Raw genomic sequence first — 19,275 nt, forward strand, 5'->3', positions numbered from 1 at the left:
GGGCCGCGCGGGGCGGGGCGGGGCCGGGGCGGGGCCGCGCGGGGAGCGCCAGGCCGGGGGCCCGCGGCGCCTCCGCTGCACCGGCACCGTGAGGTGAGGGCGGGGCCGCGCCGGGGGGCGCGCCGGGAGCGCGCGGGGCAGCGCGGGGGGCCCGCGGCGGCGTGCGCGGCCGGGCCGGGCTGGGCGGGGCCGGGCCGGGCCGTGCCGCGGGAGATGGCCGGGCCATGCCGTGCCGGGCGGGCGGGACCTGGCCGGGCGCCGCGCCGGCGGGAGGTGACCGGGCCGGGCCGTGCCGTGCCGGTGGGAGATGGCGGCGTGCTGAGCCGAGCAGCGCTGGGCCGAGCTGAGCCGGGCACGGGCGGGGGTCTCCCGGCCCGGAGCCGCCGCCCGGTTCCCTCCGGTACCACGCGCTCCGTCCTGCCCAGCGCGGGCCGCGCCGCCCCCGGTCCCATCGCTGGCGTGGCCTCGCCGGTCACCCCGGACCCTGAAACAAACGGCACGTGGGCGGCGGCGAGTCCGGCTCCGAGCAGCCCGGGGGCTGGAGCACCGGGACGTCCCTCATGCATCTCATCCTCCTGCTGTCCCTGGCGGGATCTCAGGATCCTGGGGAACGGTTTGGGTCTGGCTCTGCCCCGGGGCTGAGAGCAGCTCTGAGATGCTCAAAACCAGTGAAGTTTTAAAAGCAGATTGACAGAGCAAACCAAATTGTTGTTATTGCCCCTCCCTTCTCCTAAATATTCTTGAAAAAGTTTAAAATGAGAAGTACTGCGTTAGAAAGTATCCGAAGCGTGAGTGGAGTCTGTTCCAGTTTAGCAGGCAGGAAATATTCAGCAAACTGTTTAAGTAATGCCAAAATCTGTCAAAGACAGTGGGATTCAGACAGTCTCGAGTGTTTTAGCAAACTGGGATAGCTGTAAATACAGGCTCTTATTTTGGTCTCTATAGAGGTTTTGGCTGGATAATAGGAAGCAGTTCTTCCCATGGAGGGTGCTGGGCACTGCCCAGGCTCCCCAGGGAATGGGCACAGCCCCGAGGCTGCCAGAGCTCCAGGAGGGTTTGGACAGCGCTCCAGGATGCTCAGAGTGGGATTGTTGGGGAGTCTGTGCAGGGCTGGGAGTTGGACTGGATAATCCTTGTGGGTCCCTTCCAACTCAGGACATTCCATGATTCTGTGATTCTACATCCACAGGTGGAAAGTTCTAGGTAGTTGTTTTTTTCCTAATATCCAGCCTAACCCTGCCCTGGCCCAGCTCCAGCTGTTCCTTCAGGTCCCATCCCTGTCACAGGGAGCAGAGATCAGAGCTGCATCCCTCGGTGAGTGTCCCCTCAGTCTCCTCCAGCTGCTCCTCCTGAGGCCCATCCAGACCCTTCTCTGTCCTTTGGACACTCTCCATCACCTCTGGATCTTTCATGTGCTGTGGAGCCCAAGCCTTCCCCAGCAGTGGAGCTCGCGAGGAGCCTCTCCTGCAGAACCTCTGTGGGGTTTGGTGTGTGCCAGGCTGTTTTGGGCTGGCAGTGAAGCAATGCCCAATGATTAACCGGGGGCAGGCTCTGCTGGGGCAGGCTCAGCTGCCGTGGGGGCGTTAAAACAGCGCAGCCAGGGAGCCACCGAGGCTCTTCAGAGCTGGGGACCCTCTGGTGCAGGAGCCATCCCTTCCCTCCCGACCTGGAACTCCCCCCCCAGCCCTGGTATAGGTGAGCATGCTGCTGATTTTTCTGTGGTCAGGAGAAGCGACTCTGTTTTCATTTGGTTTTAGATTTTTTGCTGTTGTTTTCTGTGTTTCTCCAGGTAGGGCTGTGAGAGCACAAATCCATCTCGTCACTTTAAAGTGATTCACATTGATCAGTGATGCCACAGCTCCCTGGGCTTTAATCAGGAGACATTTGAATACAGCTAGTTTTATTAATTTCCTTTTTATATGCCTTATCAATATGGTGGAAGTGTTTCTCTGGTCCTCAGAAAGAGCCCACTGAAATACTGATGTTCTCTTCAGTTGTGGATTTGTCTTTGGAATGGGGTGGTTTAAAGGAAAATAGGAAACTTTAATTTCCACCTGTCATTGCCCAAGTTTCATGCCTGGGCGTATTTTACAATATTGAAAGTGATTTTAAAGTGAAGCTGTTATAAAACTTCTGAAGTCTGGTATTCTTACAAGTGCATTTCACTGTCAAGCCAAAGATGTGACTAATGGTAGCAGCAGAGCTGTGGAGGAGTGGAGTGGGGCTTGTTTCACCTCAGGTTTAACCAGACCTGGCACTTCCTGAGTTTGGGTTGCAGTTTTCATTGCTGGTAGCACGGACATGATCTGGGTGTTAAGTTCCTGAGCACCTGCAGAGCTGGAGCTGATTTCCCTGGGAGAAAGGGAGCACAGCACAGCTCAGTCTGTGCAGATCCAGCTGTGCCTAAATGTATTTCTGCATCTGAGCAGGCTCAGTGCTGTTACCTCTCCTTATATCATCACAGGATTGAGCTCTCAATCTTCCTCCTTCCATAAACTGCAGGTTTTTCTCAGTCTCTGCAGAAGTTACCTGTTGGACAGGCTGTTGGCACCTGCAGAAGGGAGTGGAGGGGCTGAGGATCTGGATAATTTGGGGTTGTAGGGTCTAATTCAGCATTATTGAGATAAACAGTGTGTGTGCAGTGGTTCGTGGCACACGAATTTATCTTGGTGCTCAGCTGAATTCCAGGTGCTTGTGTAAAAATGGAACTGTGGCAGTTGCATTTCAGAGAGCCAATACAATATGCAGAAGTCCATAAATATACCCTTTTATTTGTAAATATGTGATACACTCCTTCATTTGTATATATATAACACACCCTTTTATTTGTACACATGTAACATACCTCTGTGTTTGTATATATAAAGTATACTTCTATATGTGTATAGATAATACAAGTATATTTATAAACTATATCTCTATATGTGTATAGATAACATAAGTATATTTTTGTATATGTAATGCATCTCTATATTTATATATAATTCACCTCTCTAGTTACATAAATATAAAATTTACCTTTATATTTCTATATATGTAATATACCAGTGTACAGTGAACAGCCTTGTGCATTGCATTCACAGCACTGAAATCCAGAGGCTTCAGTGAGGAGATCTTTGAGAAAGGTTCTGTGTAATTTAGCCCCAGACAATGCTGAAATTAATTTAAATATGAACGAGGACTCTCGGTGTGCTGAGAACAAGCCAAGCTTATCGCTCCAGCACAAAGCTATTGCACAACCCCAGCAGAAGTCCTGGCTCTGGGACTGGGCTCCCAGGACTTGGAAGTGCCTTGGGAAATGGACCTGAGTGGGGTTTCATGGATAATAACTGAATTTTTTGGAGCTGAGTTGGACAGACAAGGTGTTGCAGTGAAGTTGTGTGAGCATGGCAGAGCCTGGCCTTGGGTGGATGGTTTCTCATGGAATGTTTGAGTGCAACATTTCACTTCCTGTTCCTCTGCTTCCAAAAAAAAAAAAAAAAAATCCTTGAAACTTGCTTATTAATGTCTTAGTTATTGAAATTAGAAAAGGTTTTTCTTCAATGAAGGAGGGTTGAAGTTAGTTTGGCTGCATCCCAACCTCTTTGGCGCTGGTGATTGTGCCAACAGTAAATCTGTCTGGATGAAAATCTTTAGGAGTGATCTGATGCCAGGATAAATATCCACATAAATACTCTCTGCATCTTTGTATGCACAAACAAAATGGGATTTGTGCTGTCTGAGCAGCTCAGGTAAAGAAATCTCCCTGCATGGTTTGGCTTGCACATCACAGGTGGACAGGGAAACTTTCTGGTCATGCCTCCCCTTCTTCTCATCTCTACCCTCTAAAAAGGGGTTTTTAAGTGTTTTTAATGTCCATGTCAGACAGATATTTGTGGCTTTTCAGTTACAAAATGGTTAATGATGCCTCTGTCAAACAAAGTGCCCGTGGCCCCAGGGCAACTGGAGTTTGTGGGAGGAGTGATGTCAACACAGGATTTGATCTAAATAATTCAGCCAAGTACATTCATAGCAAAAGTGCATGAGCCAGTTGGATGAGTTTTTAGTTCTCAGTTACTGATGGAAAGCAGGAGTGTGGTGTTTAGGGATTGCTCTGGCTATGAGTGCTTGTCTGAGCCCTCATTAAAGGCCCCATCATGTCCCATTTGTGTGACACCACGGGCCAGGTTTTTGGAGAGCTGATTGTGCTCCATCCTTGTGCTCAGCATAACGTGGCTGTGATTAGCAGGGCTGAGGAGGTTTTCACTGGGATTTACTCCTTGGGATGCAGCTGGGATCAGCCAGCTGGTGCAGAAGGTGACAGAAAAGGTTTGATATGAGCAGATAGTGCTGGCACAACCCTTTGTTCCTTTTAGAAACAAAACTGGCAGGTGGGATGCTCAGGTCTCTCGGAAGATTCCAGAAGGATGGACCAGCAGGAGGTGCCACAGCTGGACTTGGGCACTGCAGGTTTAGCTCCTGGGTTAATCTGTACCTGGAGCAAGCAAAGCAGTGCCTGTGGTGTCCCTGTGGTTTTTTCAGGATGGTTTTGATGCTTTAAACAGGAAAATACACATGGAATATTCTTCATTATAACTCTAGTGTTTACTTCCTAATTCTTTTCTTTTCCAGTTCGTTTTGGAAGTGGCTCACTGCTCAGATTGCACGGATATCCAGAGGTCAGTGCATTCCTCATTTCCTAATGATGTGTTTCCAGCTGGGTGTAGTTGTCATGTAAGTGCAGCAAAGTCAGGCAGAGCAGGGGGCATCAAATGTTTATTCCCCATCCTGCCTTTGTGGGGTGTTCCTTCATGTTCCACATCTCTCATGGCTCTTTCTCAGTTGAAATGATTTTTTTGATTTTAAGAAAATGCTTTAATTCCCTGCTGGAATACTGGAACTGACCCATCCCTGGAAATGTCCAAGGCCAGGAGCAGCCTGGACTGGTGGAGGGTGTCCCTGCCCATAGCAGAGCATGGGATGAGATGAGATTTGAGCTCCCTTCCAACCCAAACCAGTCAGGGATTCTCTGATCCTGTGATTTATGATACTCTGAGTTCCCTGCCTTTCTCTATAGGGTATGGGTCTGGTGTGTGGGGCTTTTTTGGTGTTTTTTTTTTCCTTTAAATGACTCCTGCAGCTTTGTCTGAGGTGGGAAGTTCTGCAGTGAGTCTCAGAGTCCTTTTGCAAACAGGGAAATCAGTGCTTCGTGCAGAACTGTTTTTGATCCTGGACTCAGGATTCAGCTCTGACCTTTTAACATTTTAACATTCCCATCAGTGAACCTTGCTTTGTCCTCCTCTTTGTCCTCCAAACGCAGCTATTCACCTCAGGTTTGATTTTTTCCCTTTCTTTTGCCCCTCCCAGTGTTGAGAGCCCAGTTTTGGGGAGCCATGGAGGAATCTTCTGAGGCCAATAAAGCCCTGGACACGAACGCTCACTCCCGCTTCATCATTGGCTCCGTGTCAGAGGATAACTCAGAGGATGAGACCAGCTCCTTGGTGAAGATTGATCTGCTGGAGGAGAAGGAGAGGTCTCTGTCACCTGCTTCTGTCTGCTCTGATTCCCTCTCGGACCTGGGGCTTCCAAACACTCAGGATGGCCTGGCCAGCCACATGAGGTATGGATAAATAGTTCTCCAATTTTTTACCCTGTCAGTTCCAAAGATTCAGCTTTCTAATCCAAAGGTTCAGCTTTATACCCCTGTTTGGCTTCAAATGTTTTTGTTATGCCAAGACACAATGCTCCAGCATTCTGTTTTTAAATTGTCTCTTGAAAGTTTATCTGTATCAAACACTTCAATTTTCCTTTGGTTTTAGTGCAATATTTGTGCCTACATTCCTTAAGCACCTTGCCTGTCTTGTCCCAGCTTTCAGAAAATGAAAATGTTTTCACTGAGATATTTAAAGTTTTCACTTGTGTGTGGTTTTTCTGGGTCCTCTTTGTTGAGAGCAAGAACAGTATTTGCTTATTTTGTCTTTACATGGGATGTGTTGCTTTAAATGTAGCCAAAGAATTGTTGGTGGGCAGGATCATTCCATACTGGAGTTTTTTTTGTTTGGATAGGGATAATTGTGATGGTTATAGTAAAAATGGAGTCCTGCAATGTGGTGATAAACCAAGATTTAGTGTGGGCACTGCTGCCTGAGCTCAGGGTTGGTCTCAGGGCTGCCCCAGTCCTGATTCTTTGTGAAGGAGCCATGAGCTGGGATTTTGAGGTTGTGGTGATGGTGTTTCCTTGTCCAAAGGCCCCTTTGTTTTTAGGTGTTGCTGATTTGCATTCCTGTTGGATTTCCCTGTTGTTCTCTGAGCACTTTCCATGTACAGATCAGTTTCTCTGTGCCTGGTCAGTCTTGCTTCACTCTGCCACGTATCCTTCATTTGTTTGCCATGTTCCAGGAGATCTGCTCTTTCTGCCTGTGCCATCCCATTCCAGGAACACCCAGGACAGTGTGAATCCCACTCCAGTTTTTACTGGACAATCCCTCACTGCCTTCTCTTTGTTGCTTTTGAAGGAATGCTTGATTCCAGAAAGCTTTACTGACCAGTGGTAGATACTTACACAACCAGCTAATCCTTGTTCTCATGTTTTACTGGTTTCTTTGCTTGTGCAAGTTAAGGAATTGTAAACTCTGCTGGTTTTTGGTGGTTCCCTTCAGGGAGAAGCCTCTGGGAACACAGAGTCCCAAACTCCCAGGTTGGAGCAGGAGGGGGACATTGGTCTGTGCTTGACAGAGCTGTGGTGCTCAGGCTGCTGGGCACGTTCAGCTGGCACTTGCACAACTGGTGCAAAACCTTAAAGCAAATTTACAGAGGGTTGCCTTTCCACAGCCTGCCAGTTGCAATGATTTGGCAGCACAAAAGGTGATTTTGAAGCCGGAAACTGTGACTATATATATATATCTTAGGAACAGAAGGAATTGGATGAGCACCTAACCACAAGTGTGCAAATGGACAATCTCAGAGCAAGAAACTCCTGGGACAGTGCCTGGCAGCAGAGAGCCTCAGTGCAATAGGTGTGCAACCTTGGGCACCTCTGTTGTAACCTGCTTACTTTGGCAGTCCCTTTGGGGAGCTCTTGACTTTTGAGTTAAATTGGAGAGAAATGCCAATTCAAATAAAAAAGTTACAGCATTATGGGCTGTTTTTCTAAGATAAACTCAGACGAGTTGAAATACTTTTCAGGATGGTTGTCCCTTTCATCAGGACATTTCTAAATCATGTTTGCAGATGGAGAAACTGAGACAAAGACAACAGCAAAGACAAGTTCAACAACTTGCCTGGAGTCACTCTGTGACAGTCAGTTAATGGAACAGAGGTGCTCTTGCTTCCAGCTTCCTTTTGGTGATCACACTTTGTAAAGTGATAAAGGTAAATTCATAGGTGGTTCTGTACACTTTGACACAAGGTGCAGGTCCAAGGGACCATATCTCTTGGAAGAAGCTGACAAAAGAACTTTCCATTTGCTGCTGATTTTCCCACAGGATTAAAATAGAGGTGGCTTGTGGGTGAGGTGAGGAGGGGCTTTGCTGCAGAGCAGTTCTCAAGGGACATTTAATTGTGATCAAAATTCAGGATTTACTCAGCTGCCAAAGGGTTTGTGAGGGATCTTGTGAAGTGTTCATGCTCTTGCTGGGACAGGTTGTGACTGGGGGCTCTCCTGCCCCTGGAGATCCATGGAGCCCTTCAGCTCTGCAGGGCTGAGAGAGTCACGCTCTGGGGATGAACTTAAAATTGCAGCACCTCAAAATTGGTGTGTGGGGACTGTAACCACACAGATTGAGTGTTCAGAGGGTCTTTGTTGCATGTTGCACCTTTAAATAATAAATCCAAGCCTGCCATTTCCCCCCCTTTTTTTCTGCCTGCGTTGTCTCTGAGTTTGAAAGTTTCCATCAACATTTCCAACCAGTCCTGCTGGGATACAGTTCTCCTTGTAGTGAGCTGTTACAGAGTTGCTGTGCTCCTTTCTGAAGTTTTAGTGGCAGATTAAGTAACCCCTCCATAAATGCCTCTTGGAAAGTACTTTGGACCCCTCTGTTTTGTTTAATAAATTGTTGTTGATTATTGCTAAATTTAATTTCTAGCTTCCGAGTTGGTATCTTGTATCAAATTCTTGTTTAAAATAGAACAAAACCTGGATGTCTTCTGGTATTTGTACATCAGGGCTCTGGTTTCATAAGCAGTGACATGGGTGCACAGAGTCACCTGACAATCCACTTGTATCAGCTGAAAGCCAGATTTTTGGATGGGGTTCAGCTGTTACCTCATATGAAGCCCACAGAGTTTAGCTCATTGCTCCTAACACTGGTTGGACTTCTCAGTGTATTGTCTCAATAAATTATGGAGATGCTTAAGCAGAACTAATCATCTGCTAAAGGAAATTTGGACAAATGCCTCAATTTTAGCCTAGTAGTGGTTGAGCGTGCCCAGCCTGGCACTGGGACAAGGTGTCTGCCTAGAAACCAGCCCTGGAGTGACTGCACAGAGTCCTGGATGTAATGAAAGATCCTTTTGAGCCTCTTCTGAATCTAAAAAAATTCCTTTCCAGCCCAGCAGTTTGTGGCTGGGAGGCTGCACTGTGGAGCAGTGATGCTGTGAGGTTGTTGGTGCTGCTGTGGTTTTTGTACATTGTGCTGGGGGGTCTGCAGGGCTGCTGCTGCCTCTGGGGCTGCTCCACCAAGGATTTCTCCTCTGCTGCATGGAGTCCTTGCTGCTCCAGGCTGTCTGCAGGGTCCTGCTGTGGTGTCTGATCCCCCTCTGGCTCTGCCTGTGCTGGCAGGGGGTGCTGGAGGTTCTGTCTGGGGTGACTTGTGTGGAAGGAACAACCTCCTCTATCCCAGCCTGGCCTGGGACACTTCCAGGGATGGAGCAGCCACAGCTTCTCTGTGCCAGGGAAGAATTTCTGCCTAATTTCTAATCTTAACCTGCCCTCATCCAGCTTAAGGCCATGAACTTCATTCCCCTGGAGTGAAAAGTTGATTTCCTCCTCTCTCTGTTGAAGGAAAAGGAGGTGGTTGGACTCGTGGCTGTGCCTGGTTGTACTGATAACGTGGGAATTGCAGCTTTCCTTCCCTGAACAAACACACTGTGTACCTCTGCATGCCTCTCAGAAGTTGTATTCTTATTTTGGTGTTATTTTACACTCTTTAACCTCAGTTAACAGAGGAAATGTCCTCTCTAAAGTCAGTCATTTATTGGGAGATTTTGCAGATCCCCTGGCTGAGACAGCACAGCGTGACAGCATTTCCCACGTGCTCCCTTACCTGATCCTTCTAACTGAAAGATAACAAATCTCTTACTTTGGGTAAATTTAATGTGAGGCTCTCCCACCTGCCCCCTAAGTCTGGTTTTAAAAGGTCCATTCTCGTGTTCCTGCAGATCAGATCTGTTCAACACCTGAACTTTGCCAAAGAGCACAGGGAGGGCTCCCTGCCAGGGACTCCAATTCCACTCCACTCTCTGGTGCACAGCTATCCTGTGCTGTTGTTGTTCACTTTTATCTTGGTGCCAGGGCTTGACCTGGAGAGTGTTGGGCTGTTTGCTGCTCCAGGAACATGTGGAATTTTATCCTTCATGAGGATGTAAAAGTAAAGCCCTTTTGGTACTTTGCAGGTTTAGGAACTGGAGTGTGGATATTAATTTGATTTAAATGTGGCTGTTTATTTGGATTGATGTTTGGATTCAGTGGATGTTTTGAGTGTCAGGGTGTTGCTTTTGGACTTGCAAGGAAGCTCAGTGATTTGGGCTGTGTGTCCTGGGAATGGTCCAGTTCCAAATGCATCTGGTATGGCAGATAAGCAGCCAGGTGTGTGGTTAGGAAAAGGAACTTCTGGCAAACCATTGGCACCTGGTTATTTAGGAGGAATTGGCAGCTTGTACCCATTTGGGCTCTGTAAAAATTCCTGCTTTAGGCTAAAGACCTGCCTGGACTGATGCTGTAATTCTGTGTTAGTGTGGAATGGAAGTTATTTACCAGGCAGTGCAGAGAGGGCTGGATTTGTTCTGTGCTGCATCCTTTATTTAATTTCCTGAAATCCTGAAGGCTCAGTTCATTCTCAGAGCTGAGTCAAGTTGCATTTATTTTGACCTCTAGGTGAAGCCCTGGTTTTGACAGTGTCTGTGTTCAAGCCAGTTCTGGCACTTTAAAGCATGGGCAGAGCTGTCTTGGACAGAGTGCAGGTTGCTGCCTCCAGTGCCATGGCCTGAGGCACAGGGAACCATTTATTCCAGCTGTGCAATTCTGCATCCTTGCTGGACAGCATTGCATCCTCCTTCCCTCTGCCCTCCTGTGAAATCGATGCAAGGGCAGAGCTAAAACTGGAGCAGATCTTAGGGAGGCTTCAGCTGCCTGAGTCTTATCACCCAGATGGAATATGTGTTCTCATCATGTTTACAAAACCACAGAGCCCAAAGGATGGGGAGAGCTGCCCCTTCCACACCTTCCCAGGCCAGATCCAGAGGGAAACAATCCCCAGTCCTTTCTCTGGGGAGGCTGTGTATGCGTGTGTGTGCTGCAGTCTGCTCCAGGCTGCCTTCCACACGAGGCAGCTCATGCATCCCTGCCCTGGAACACACAGAACGTCACCAGAGCCCCTGGCATGTGGCAGTGCTGGGACCAGTGCCGGCTCCTGGCTGGGATGTGCCTCAGGTACGTGTCCCTAAGCAATGGCTTTTCCTTGGAGGCTGCAGGAGGGCAGCAGGTGCTCCTTTGTCTGAGGGGGGGTAGCAGGGTTTGGGGAGCAGGAAATCAGCTCTGGCAGCCTTTGTGTGCTGAATGGGCAGCCCTGGATCAGTGACACCTCCTTGTGCAGCTTGTTTTTGTAGGGATTCTGCAGCAAACCGTGGCCATTGATTTCTCAGCAGTGAATTCAGCTAGCAGTGTATTTTTAACCAATGCTGGAGCTGCTCCTCTGGGTGTGCTCCTCCAGCAGCAAATCGTGGCCATTTCTCTGCCAGCAGTGGATTCAGCTGCTGGAAGGCACAGGGAATGTTTCTAGCAGTGCCACATTAAGCTGTGTGTAGATTTGTTTCCTTGCAGCCACAACAGGCAGAACCTGCTTGGATTGGGGGCTGCAGATGGGGCTTTTGGGAATGAATTAAATGGGGAATTTGTGGGGTAACTGATGATTGGGCAGCTTGAGATGCTTTTCCAAGAGGATTAAAGGCTGGCAAGTGAAAGGCTTTGAGTTCTGGGGTAGATCCATGTTGTTGGGGTGTTCCTGTTGGTTGAACTCTGCTCTCTCAGATCCCTTGGCCCTGGTGAGGTTTGTGTGCAGACTGAGGCTGCCCTCACTCCACAGCACAGTGTCCCTGTTCCTGCTGGTCCCTGGATGTGCCTGGAACTGGCAGCACATGGCACTGCTGCTGCCCCTCACTGTGTCACCATGTCACTGTGTCACCTGTCCTGGCCTCAGCCCCCTGGCCCTGCAGGGAGGTTACCTCCTGTCACCAGGTTAACATGGACACGTGTTCCTTTTCTGAGTCATCCCCTCCTGCCTGGCTGCATTTTGGGATGCTGTGTCCCAAACCAAAGCTGTGCTGCCTGGCCCACCACCAGGACAGATCCAAATATCCCCAAATTAAAATTTACCAGCTGCTGTGTCTAGTTCCAGTCCAGGTTTTACCATCAAGGCACTTCTGCAGTCACTGCCCTTCCTTATCCTGCCTCTACCCCCAAATTTGCAATTTATGTCGTTGTGTGTGCAGGGCCAGGAATTGCACTTTGATGATCCTTGTGGCTCCCATCTCAGGATGTTCCATGATTCTGGCACTGAGTAAACATTCTTCCTTCCTCCAGTGATGTTACTGGACCTTGGCATGCTGTAGCACTTTGCTTGTGAGGATATTTATTCTTCCAGTATTCTTCCACATGAGAATAGACCTTTTTTAAACCAGCTTGTGAGGATATTTGTTCTCCAGTGCTTCCAACACATGGAGGAATCTCATCTCCATCTTATAGGTGGGAAACAGGCACAGAAAACTGAAGTGATGTGTCCAGGGTCTCCCAGCTCCCAGGCTGGTGTCCAGTTTAATCTGCCAGCTCTGTCACCCTGGAAATGCTGTCCCTGTCCCCTCCCACCCCTCCTGACAAGCCCACGTTAACTCCTACAAGTGGGCAGCATTCCTGGGGTGGCAGAGCCCAGGCTGTGCTCTGGCTGCTGGAGCAGAATCCCTGCGGGTGCTGCTGGAGGATGAGGGGAGCTGAGCTCCCCATTCCCAGTGTGCCCAGTTTGCCCAGTTTGGGAGCTCTCCCCGGCTCGGAGCAGCCGCGTTAAGGCTCATTACGTAACCTGTGGCTGTTCTGTGCCTGTGCTGCTCGGCGGAGTGACGGAGGGAAGGAGGGAGGGAGGGAGGGAGGGAGGCTGGTCCCCTCTGCTGCGTCACTGCCAGGGTGACACGGCCGGGGGGGAGCCAGCGACAAAGGTTGGGAGATCTGGAGCAGCCAGATCGGGGAAGTGTTGCTGCTTGCAGCAGGGACAGCAGGAGGCTCCTTGCAGCTTCTCCTTCAGCTGCAGAGCTGGCAAATCCAAGAGCTGCAGCTGCAGAGAGGAGCTGTGAGCAAGCCTGAAATCCATTGATTGCTGCCCCCAGCCAGCATGGAGGATTCTGCAGAGCAGAGTCAGGAGATGAGGTACCACATGCTGCAAAGGTAAGAATCACACATCTCCCTGTGTCCCCTGCTGGGCTCTGTGCTGGAGATGCTCACTGAGCTTTTGGTGTTTGTTTTATCCTCTGGAAGCTCTCTGTGCATGCAGCCCGTGACAAAAATGCCAGGGTGCAGCTCAGCTGGGGGATCAGGGTTGTTCAAGTTGGAGTTCTGCACAACTTCTACCTCCTGGGAGCTCTGAAGGATTAAAAAGTAGTTTGAAAATTCCTCCATCCTGCCATTCCTCCATGGCAGTTGTGAGCAGCTGATTAATAGGGATGACAATCACTAACTCAGCATTTATTCTGTTTTGTTTAGAGCTCTGTGCTTCCTTCCTGTTGAACTTCTACCTCCTCTTATCCTGCAAAAAAAAAAACAACAACAAAACAAACCAAACTCTTCTGTTTTGATTACAATGTGCAGCCTGTGATTATTGATAAAGAAATTTAATATTCTTGGCATGCTCACCAATCAAACTGTAGTTGTTTTGTCCACGTGTTTGTTGCATCCTGGAGGATGAACCTCAGCCTCTAATGTCAGTTGACATTTTGCCTGTAGCAGTATTTTTGTGTGTAGTAATTTCTTGGTGGGACAGTTCATATTTACACATGTTCACAAATTCTCACCTTGAGATTTTTATCTCTTCTTATTTTAAACCTGTAGTGCATGAACCTCTCTCACTCCTTGGACTTTGCTTCTTCCTTGCCAGGAGGACTCTGACCCCCTAAATGCACAAATTTAGTAGAAATTCCACCTTAACTACACATTTTCTCTTTCTTGCCTGTTGGCTCCTGTCCTTGTAGTCCCAGGCTGAGTTCACAGGAGTGTCAGACTTTTGCTCCCAGGGAGACATTCAAAGTTTGGTGACAATGTCTGGAAGTGCAGCTGCCTGGAAGAAGGGAAAGTAAGAGGGAATGAACCTGTGCACACAGAGTCCTTTGCCTTTCCCTGGCTGTCAGCTTCCTGCTCTTCTCTGAGATAAGATACTCTGGAATTGGTCTGACCCAGCACAGCCATTTGTGTGTCCCAGAGTGTCACTGGGAGTGACAGGGGTGCTGTTACTGTTTTCCTGGGCAGGTGTTAAGGAGGGTCTGAGGGTGCAGCTCCTGAGCTCCCTGGCTTTGCTGGCTGTGAAAAGGAAATCTGTAGACCTGCCTTGGCTTCTCCTGGTGTTGTTTTTCCCTTTGTGCCCTCCCCCAGCAGTTCCAGTTTCTCAGCTGCATCCCATCCCATTCCCAGTGGAATTACTCAATGGAGCAACCCTTCAGCAGCTGATTAGGCCAGAGGTTCCATCCAGAGCACAGATCTGCCCAGCACCAACCCCTTGGTGCTCTCAGGGCTTCCCAGAGCTCTGAGCTGAGCTTCCCAACCTGCATTCCTGCAGAAGGGTTCTGTGATGCTGCCAGAGGCAGGGCAAGGCTTTCCCTGTGTTCCTGGGAAGGGAAACTTAGGGAAAGCAGAGTGAAAACAAGTAAACTGTGGAGTGAGCAGAGAGGTGAAGCTTCAGTGCCTGTGGAATAAAAAGTGTCTCATTAATTCCCAGTCCTCACTCGGTGTGAGGAGCAGCTCTGTGCTTTTCCCTGGAATTTCCTCTCACAGACTCAGCTTTGTAAACTTTAGCAAATCAAGAAAAGGGTGATGTATCCCTGAGGTGTTGCTGTGGAAGCTGAAGCAGAAGGAGGGGTAGTGGCTGTGCCATTGCCACACAGAAGGGCTGTGGCAGGGCACGGGGTTGGTCTTGGCAGGCACAAAATTGGCTTTCTATGTTTGTAGTAGGAGTAACGTGATTAATTTATCCTCTGGCTCTCAGAGCTTTTCAGGAAGATAGTAAAGACTGGGCAGTGGAAAACTCTTGGAAAATAATTTCCATAGCCAGTCTGAGTCTGTCATTTGCACCTGGAGATAAATTTGTTGTGCTTCCCAGGAGGATCTCCTTACAGAATCTGATCTTTGTAGCTTGTTTTGCCAAAGCCAGAAATCACTGTTGTTTCCAGCTTCTCTAGATGGATTGAAGGCAATCTGGTGGAGCATTGTTGTTCTGTGTTGGGCAACAATATACAGCAAACATAATGTTACCTATTTATATTTTGGCATAGCTGGAATTCTTCCAGATAACCTGAAACTTCTGCATGGAAATAACTAAAAAGTAATTTAAAAGGAGTCATCCCTGTAAAACTGAGGACCAGGCCATGAGGGTCTGGAGGCAAGGGGAGATTCTGCTTGTCTGATTGGGGAATGTGATCAAAGAGAACTTTCACATCATTCACACACTTTCTGTTGCTGGTGTCCAGCTGCTCTGAGGTTGTTTCTGTCTGCCCCTGTTTCCTCAGGCCCAGCATGTCTGGTTTGCACCTTGTCAAGCAAGGCCGGGACAGGAAGAAGGTGGATGTGCAGCGAGATTTCACCGTGGCTTCTCCAGCAGAATTTGTTACTCGTTTTGGAGGGAATAAAGTTATTGAAAAGGTAACTCCTTACCCTTTTTGGCATATTACAGCTCCTCTCTGGAGCTCTGACTTGTCTCTCTCTAAGGCTGTACATTAGTAATTTTATACTAATATTTCTGAGCTTGGAAATTGTGCTTCTGCCTGGAATCATTGTGTTTCCTTATTGTATGTGATAAGCTAAAATAATGAGATGTTTGTTTAACATAATAAGAAAAAAATTTTGAGTCAGAGCACCTCTGCTGATACAGAAGGATTCGTAGACAGATAAAAGAAAAGTAGACTGGAAAAGCACTAAGAAATATATTTAAAAATGCATAATGATTTGATTTGAGTCCCTCTACTCTTTAATCCAACCAAGGCATAACACATAGGAATTTTATTATGGAACAAGAGCTGCTCTCTGAATTGGCAGATGGGCCACGAGCTGGATGCTGGCTAAGGAAACTGCACAGCCCCAAACTGTGCAAAGAGTCTGCAGGGAAAAAAACTTTTTTCATGGTTGTTAATGGTTTTGTGCTATTTAGACTCTATTTCATCCCAGCTTCTAATGCACCCAGGTCCTGATAGCAAATAATGGCATTGCAGCAGTGAAGTGCATGAGGTCCATCCGGCGCTGGTCCTACGAGATGTTCAGGAACGAGAGGGCCATCAGGTTCGTGGTCATGGTCACTCCTGAGGACCTGAAAGCCAATGCAGGTGAGCTGGGGAGCTGGGGGAGGGCCACAGCCTTCTGAGGGTGCAGGGAGTGGGATGTCCACCTGATCTGTCAGGATGGGATGTTCTGGAGCAGGTCAGTGCTTCCTAGAGAGTCAGCTCAGGGAGCTGGCAGGGCTCAGCCTGGGGAAAAGGAGAATTTTAGAGCAAGTCCTGTTGTTAGATTTGCAGCCTAAATGGGAGCTCCTCTGTTTGCAGAGTACATTAAAATGGCAGATCACTACGTGCCAGTCCCAGGAGGACCCAACAACAACAACTATGCAAATGTGGAGCTCATCCTCGATATTGCCAAGAGGATTCCAGTGCAGGTGAGAAGTGCCACAGACACTGAGCAATCTCCTCCTTCAATAAGGAGTTGTGCCTGGGGAGCAAGGCAAGACAAAGAAACTGGAATTCCAAATTAGCAACCCATGTGACAGTGCAGTGGCTGTCCCAGTGTGAGTATCTGCAGGAGAGGGAGGTTCCTGCAGCCTTGCACTTCCCTACATCCTGCTCCTCCTCAGCTGGTTGCTTGCACTTGTCTGTGAGGTGCAAGTCATCCTTTAAATTCAGCACACCCTGAAGCTCAGAGGCTGATCTGGCTTCTGGGTGTTCTGAGGCTTTTTTCCATGAGGAAAAGAAAGACTTGGAGTGTTTGCATGTGTCTGTCTCTGCTTACTTGGTTGTTTTATTCAAACAAAGAGCAAATTGTTTCTTTCCTCCTGCAGGCTGTGTGGGCTGGCTGGGGCCATGCATCAGAGAACCCCAAACTGCCAGAACTCCTCCACAAAAATGGGATTGCTTTCATGGGTGAGGAGATGGACTGCTCATCTGATGTGTTGGAACTGGGGAGGTTTAGGGGGATAGAAAATCCTGAGTCCAAGTGAGAGCCATGAGGAATGGGCTGCAGTGCAAGATGGATGATCTGTTCTTTACAGTAGTTCTTATATGGAAGAAGGGGAAAGTTTTCCAAAATAGCCTTTAATGTTGAGATAAAAAAAATCAGAAAATATTCCTGTTAAACCAGATTGTCCCTGTTCTTGTTTTAAAGAGGGCTCAGTTTTATGGGAAGAATGGAGTTGTTCCTAAATCAGACTTCTGGGCATTTCCCTCATGTCTGATACCTCTTGTGTCTGTCTCATGCATTTCCTTTGCTCTTTGCAGGTCCTCCCAGCCAAGCCATGTGGGCCTTAGGAGATAAAATTGCTTCTTCCATCGTGGCTCAGACTGCTGGCATTCCAACTCTTCCTTGGAGTGGCAGTGGTAAGAAGGAAATTGTCCTGTGTTTGTCAAGATCATCCTAATCTTTTTTTTTCCTTCAACATGTCTAATTTTTAAGAAGCTCCATGCTCAAAAGTGTGTTCTAGGAGATTTTCCATCTGTTCACAGTTTCCCATTTGTGCTGTTTGCCCAGCACACCAGTGAGATGCCTTGGGAGCAATGACTTTAGGGATGGAATGACTCTGGAGGTGGTGGGAGAAGCTGGCAGTGTGCAGAGGAGGGATGAGGAAACATGGAAGAGGTTTCCTGGAGTCCAGCTGATGCTCACAGGCTTGCCTGGTACACCAGGGCCTGGAGACACCTGCTCTAATGGAAGCTGTTCCTGCCCATGGCAGGGGTCTGGAGCAAGCTGATTTTTAAAGTCTCTTCCAACCCAAACCATCCCATAATTCTGTGTAGTTTTGGAGCCCATACTCTGCTTCCATGGAATTTCCTCTGCAGTTTCAAAACACTGTAAATGACAGCCTGCTTCTCACAGATAAATGGAGGAGAGCAGAATGGATTGGAGATGAACACTTGCTCCCCAGAAATCAGGAATGTCTCTTTACATTCTGCATACTCCTTTTCTAAGAGCTCCTCAGGCTGCTGTGGCTGTGCCTTGTGTCCCCCACATCCTGCAGCTGGCTTTGCCCAGCCTGGCAGCACAGGGAGCTCAGAGGGTGGTGTTTGTGTCCCAGGCCTCCGAGTGGACTGGCAGGAGAACGATCTGCAGAAGCGCATCCTGAACGTTCCGCAGGAGCTCTACGAGAAGGGCTACGTGAAGGACGCGGACGACGGCCTCAGGGTGGGTCTGGGGGGCTCACACAGCTCACAGGAACTGGGCTGCAGCCTCCTCCTCATGGCACTGGGACCACTCTGCAGCCCCAGAGCTGGCTCTTGGGAGCTGGGAGCTGATCATTCACAAACCTTTGGTCTGGGCAGCTGGGTGAGGATTGGCAGGGAGAGGGGAAGTATGGGACCAAGGTTGTGTGGCATTAAAAGCTGTCACTAGTTTTTGCTCAGTGCAGGAAGAAGGTGTGTTTAGGAAAAACCCACAACCACACACTTGACTTAATCTTTGGAGTTTCTCCTTGAGGAAGAGTTTTGCATAATACAGGATTTGGAGTTTTCCTTTGTGAAGAGCAGAGGTGGAGTGTGTGATTTTCCATGTTACCCAGCTTCTGTATTAGACAGAAACTTTTCTGTGAATTTCTAAATTTAATGGCATTGAAGCACTGACAAAAGATTTTGTGGCCACTTGGAGAGGTCAGAATTCTCTGTAATCACAAAATCCCTGCTGATTTTTCCAGCTACAGGCACTCTCTCCAATGGGATATTTGGTTTCTATCCCATTGGTTACTAAATACTCAGATATGGAAGCTTGGATGTGAATCAATAAGGAAATAATGATTTTTTTCACTGGATTCTGCTGCCTCTTTGTACTTACCTTGTTGTTCTGCCCATCTTGCCAGGCTGCTGAGGAGGTTGGCTACCCTGTCATGATCAAGGCTTCTGAAGGAGGAGGAGGAAAAGGAATCAGGAAAGTGAACAATGCAGATGACTTCCCCAATCTGTTCAGACAGGTGACTTTCCCCACTGCACTGTGGCCTTGTTCTAAATGTTCAGGCTGGCTGTGAGACATCAGCACTGAAGCTCCATCTTACCCAAGATGTTCTGCCTGTTCCTTCTGTCCCTGCTGTAGGTTCAAACTGAAGTGCCAGGCTCTCCCATCTTTGTGATGAGGCTGGCCAAGCAGTCCAGGCACCTGGAGGTGCAGATCCTGGCAGACCAGTATGGCAATGCCATCTCCCTCTTCGGCCGGGACTGCTCCGTGCAGCGCCGGCACCAGAAAATCATCGAGGAGGCTCCAGCCTCCATTGCAACCTCAACAGTGTTTGAGCACATGGAACAGGTGAGAGTGGCTCTGCAGCCTCCCCTGCCCTGGCCAGGCTCCAGAAACAGGCAGGACTTTGTATTTTTAGTTTATGTCACCCAGAGTTTTGTGTTGTTGTATGTTTTAAAGGAGCAATAGAGGGTTGTGTGTGTCTTGAGCTGCTTCCTGTGTGCAGCCACTCACATTTCCACACTAAATCTCACCAGCAGCTCCTTTCAAAGATATATGCCCCCCAAAAGGGATAGAAGTGTTTGAAATGTGTGTTACCATAATAAAAGCAAGTTTCAGGAGTTGCAGGAGTTGCCTAATGTTGGGTGTTGCAAATCTTTGCTTCAAACTCTGCCTTCTGTAAATTGTAG

General features: G+C 48.5%; 1 protein-coding gene across 5 annotated transcripts in view; it reads left to right on the forward strand.

The window, feature by feature from the left end:
• The first annotated feature begins 70 nt into the window (after window positions 1-70).
• Window positions 71-19,275, forward strand: part of ACACA (acetyl-CoA carboxylase alpha) — a 102,421-nt gene continuing 83,216 nt past the window's right edge. Inside the window, exons 1-11 of one of the 5 annotated variants that reach the window (XM_056506983.1) lie at window positions 71-93; window positions 4,612-4,658; window positions 5,347-5,599; window positions 14,956-15,088; window positions 15,627-15,765; window positions 15,982-16,091; window positions 16,491-16,572; window positions 16,927-17,025; window positions 17,721-17,827; window positions 18,495-18,605; window positions 18,725-18,934. In XM_056506983.1, coding sequence (XP_056362958.1) covers window positions 5,373-5,599; window positions 14,956-15,088; window positions 15,627-15,765; window positions 15,982-16,091; window positions 16,491-16,572; window positions 16,927-17,025; window positions 17,721-17,827; window positions 18,495-18,605; window positions 18,725-18,934 — 1,218 coding nt within the window. In that variant the 5' untranslated portion in view covers window positions 71-93; window positions 4,612-4,658; window positions 5,347-5,372. Of the gene's footprint in view, window positions 94-1,289; window positions 1,315-1,589; window positions 1,696-4,611; window positions 4,659-5,346; window positions 5,600-12,441; window positions 12,629-14,955; window positions 15,089-15,626; window positions 15,766-15,981; window positions 16,092-16,490; window positions 16,573-16,926; window positions 17,026-17,720; window positions 17,828-18,494; window positions 18,606-18,724; window positions 18,935-19,275 lie in introns of those variants that run through there. The other 4 variants (XM_056506979.1, XM_056506982.1, XM_056506980.1 and 1 more) reach the window with 4 other exon arrangements.

Source organism: Oenanthe melanoleuca, chromosome 19, assembly GCF_029582105.1.
Source record: "Oenanthe melanoleuca isolate GR-GAL-2019-014 chromosome 19, OMel1.0, whole genome shotgun sequence".
Taxonomy (NCBI): Eukaryota; Metazoa; Chordata; class Aves; order Passeriformes; family Muscicapidae; genus Oenanthe; species Oenanthe melanoleuca.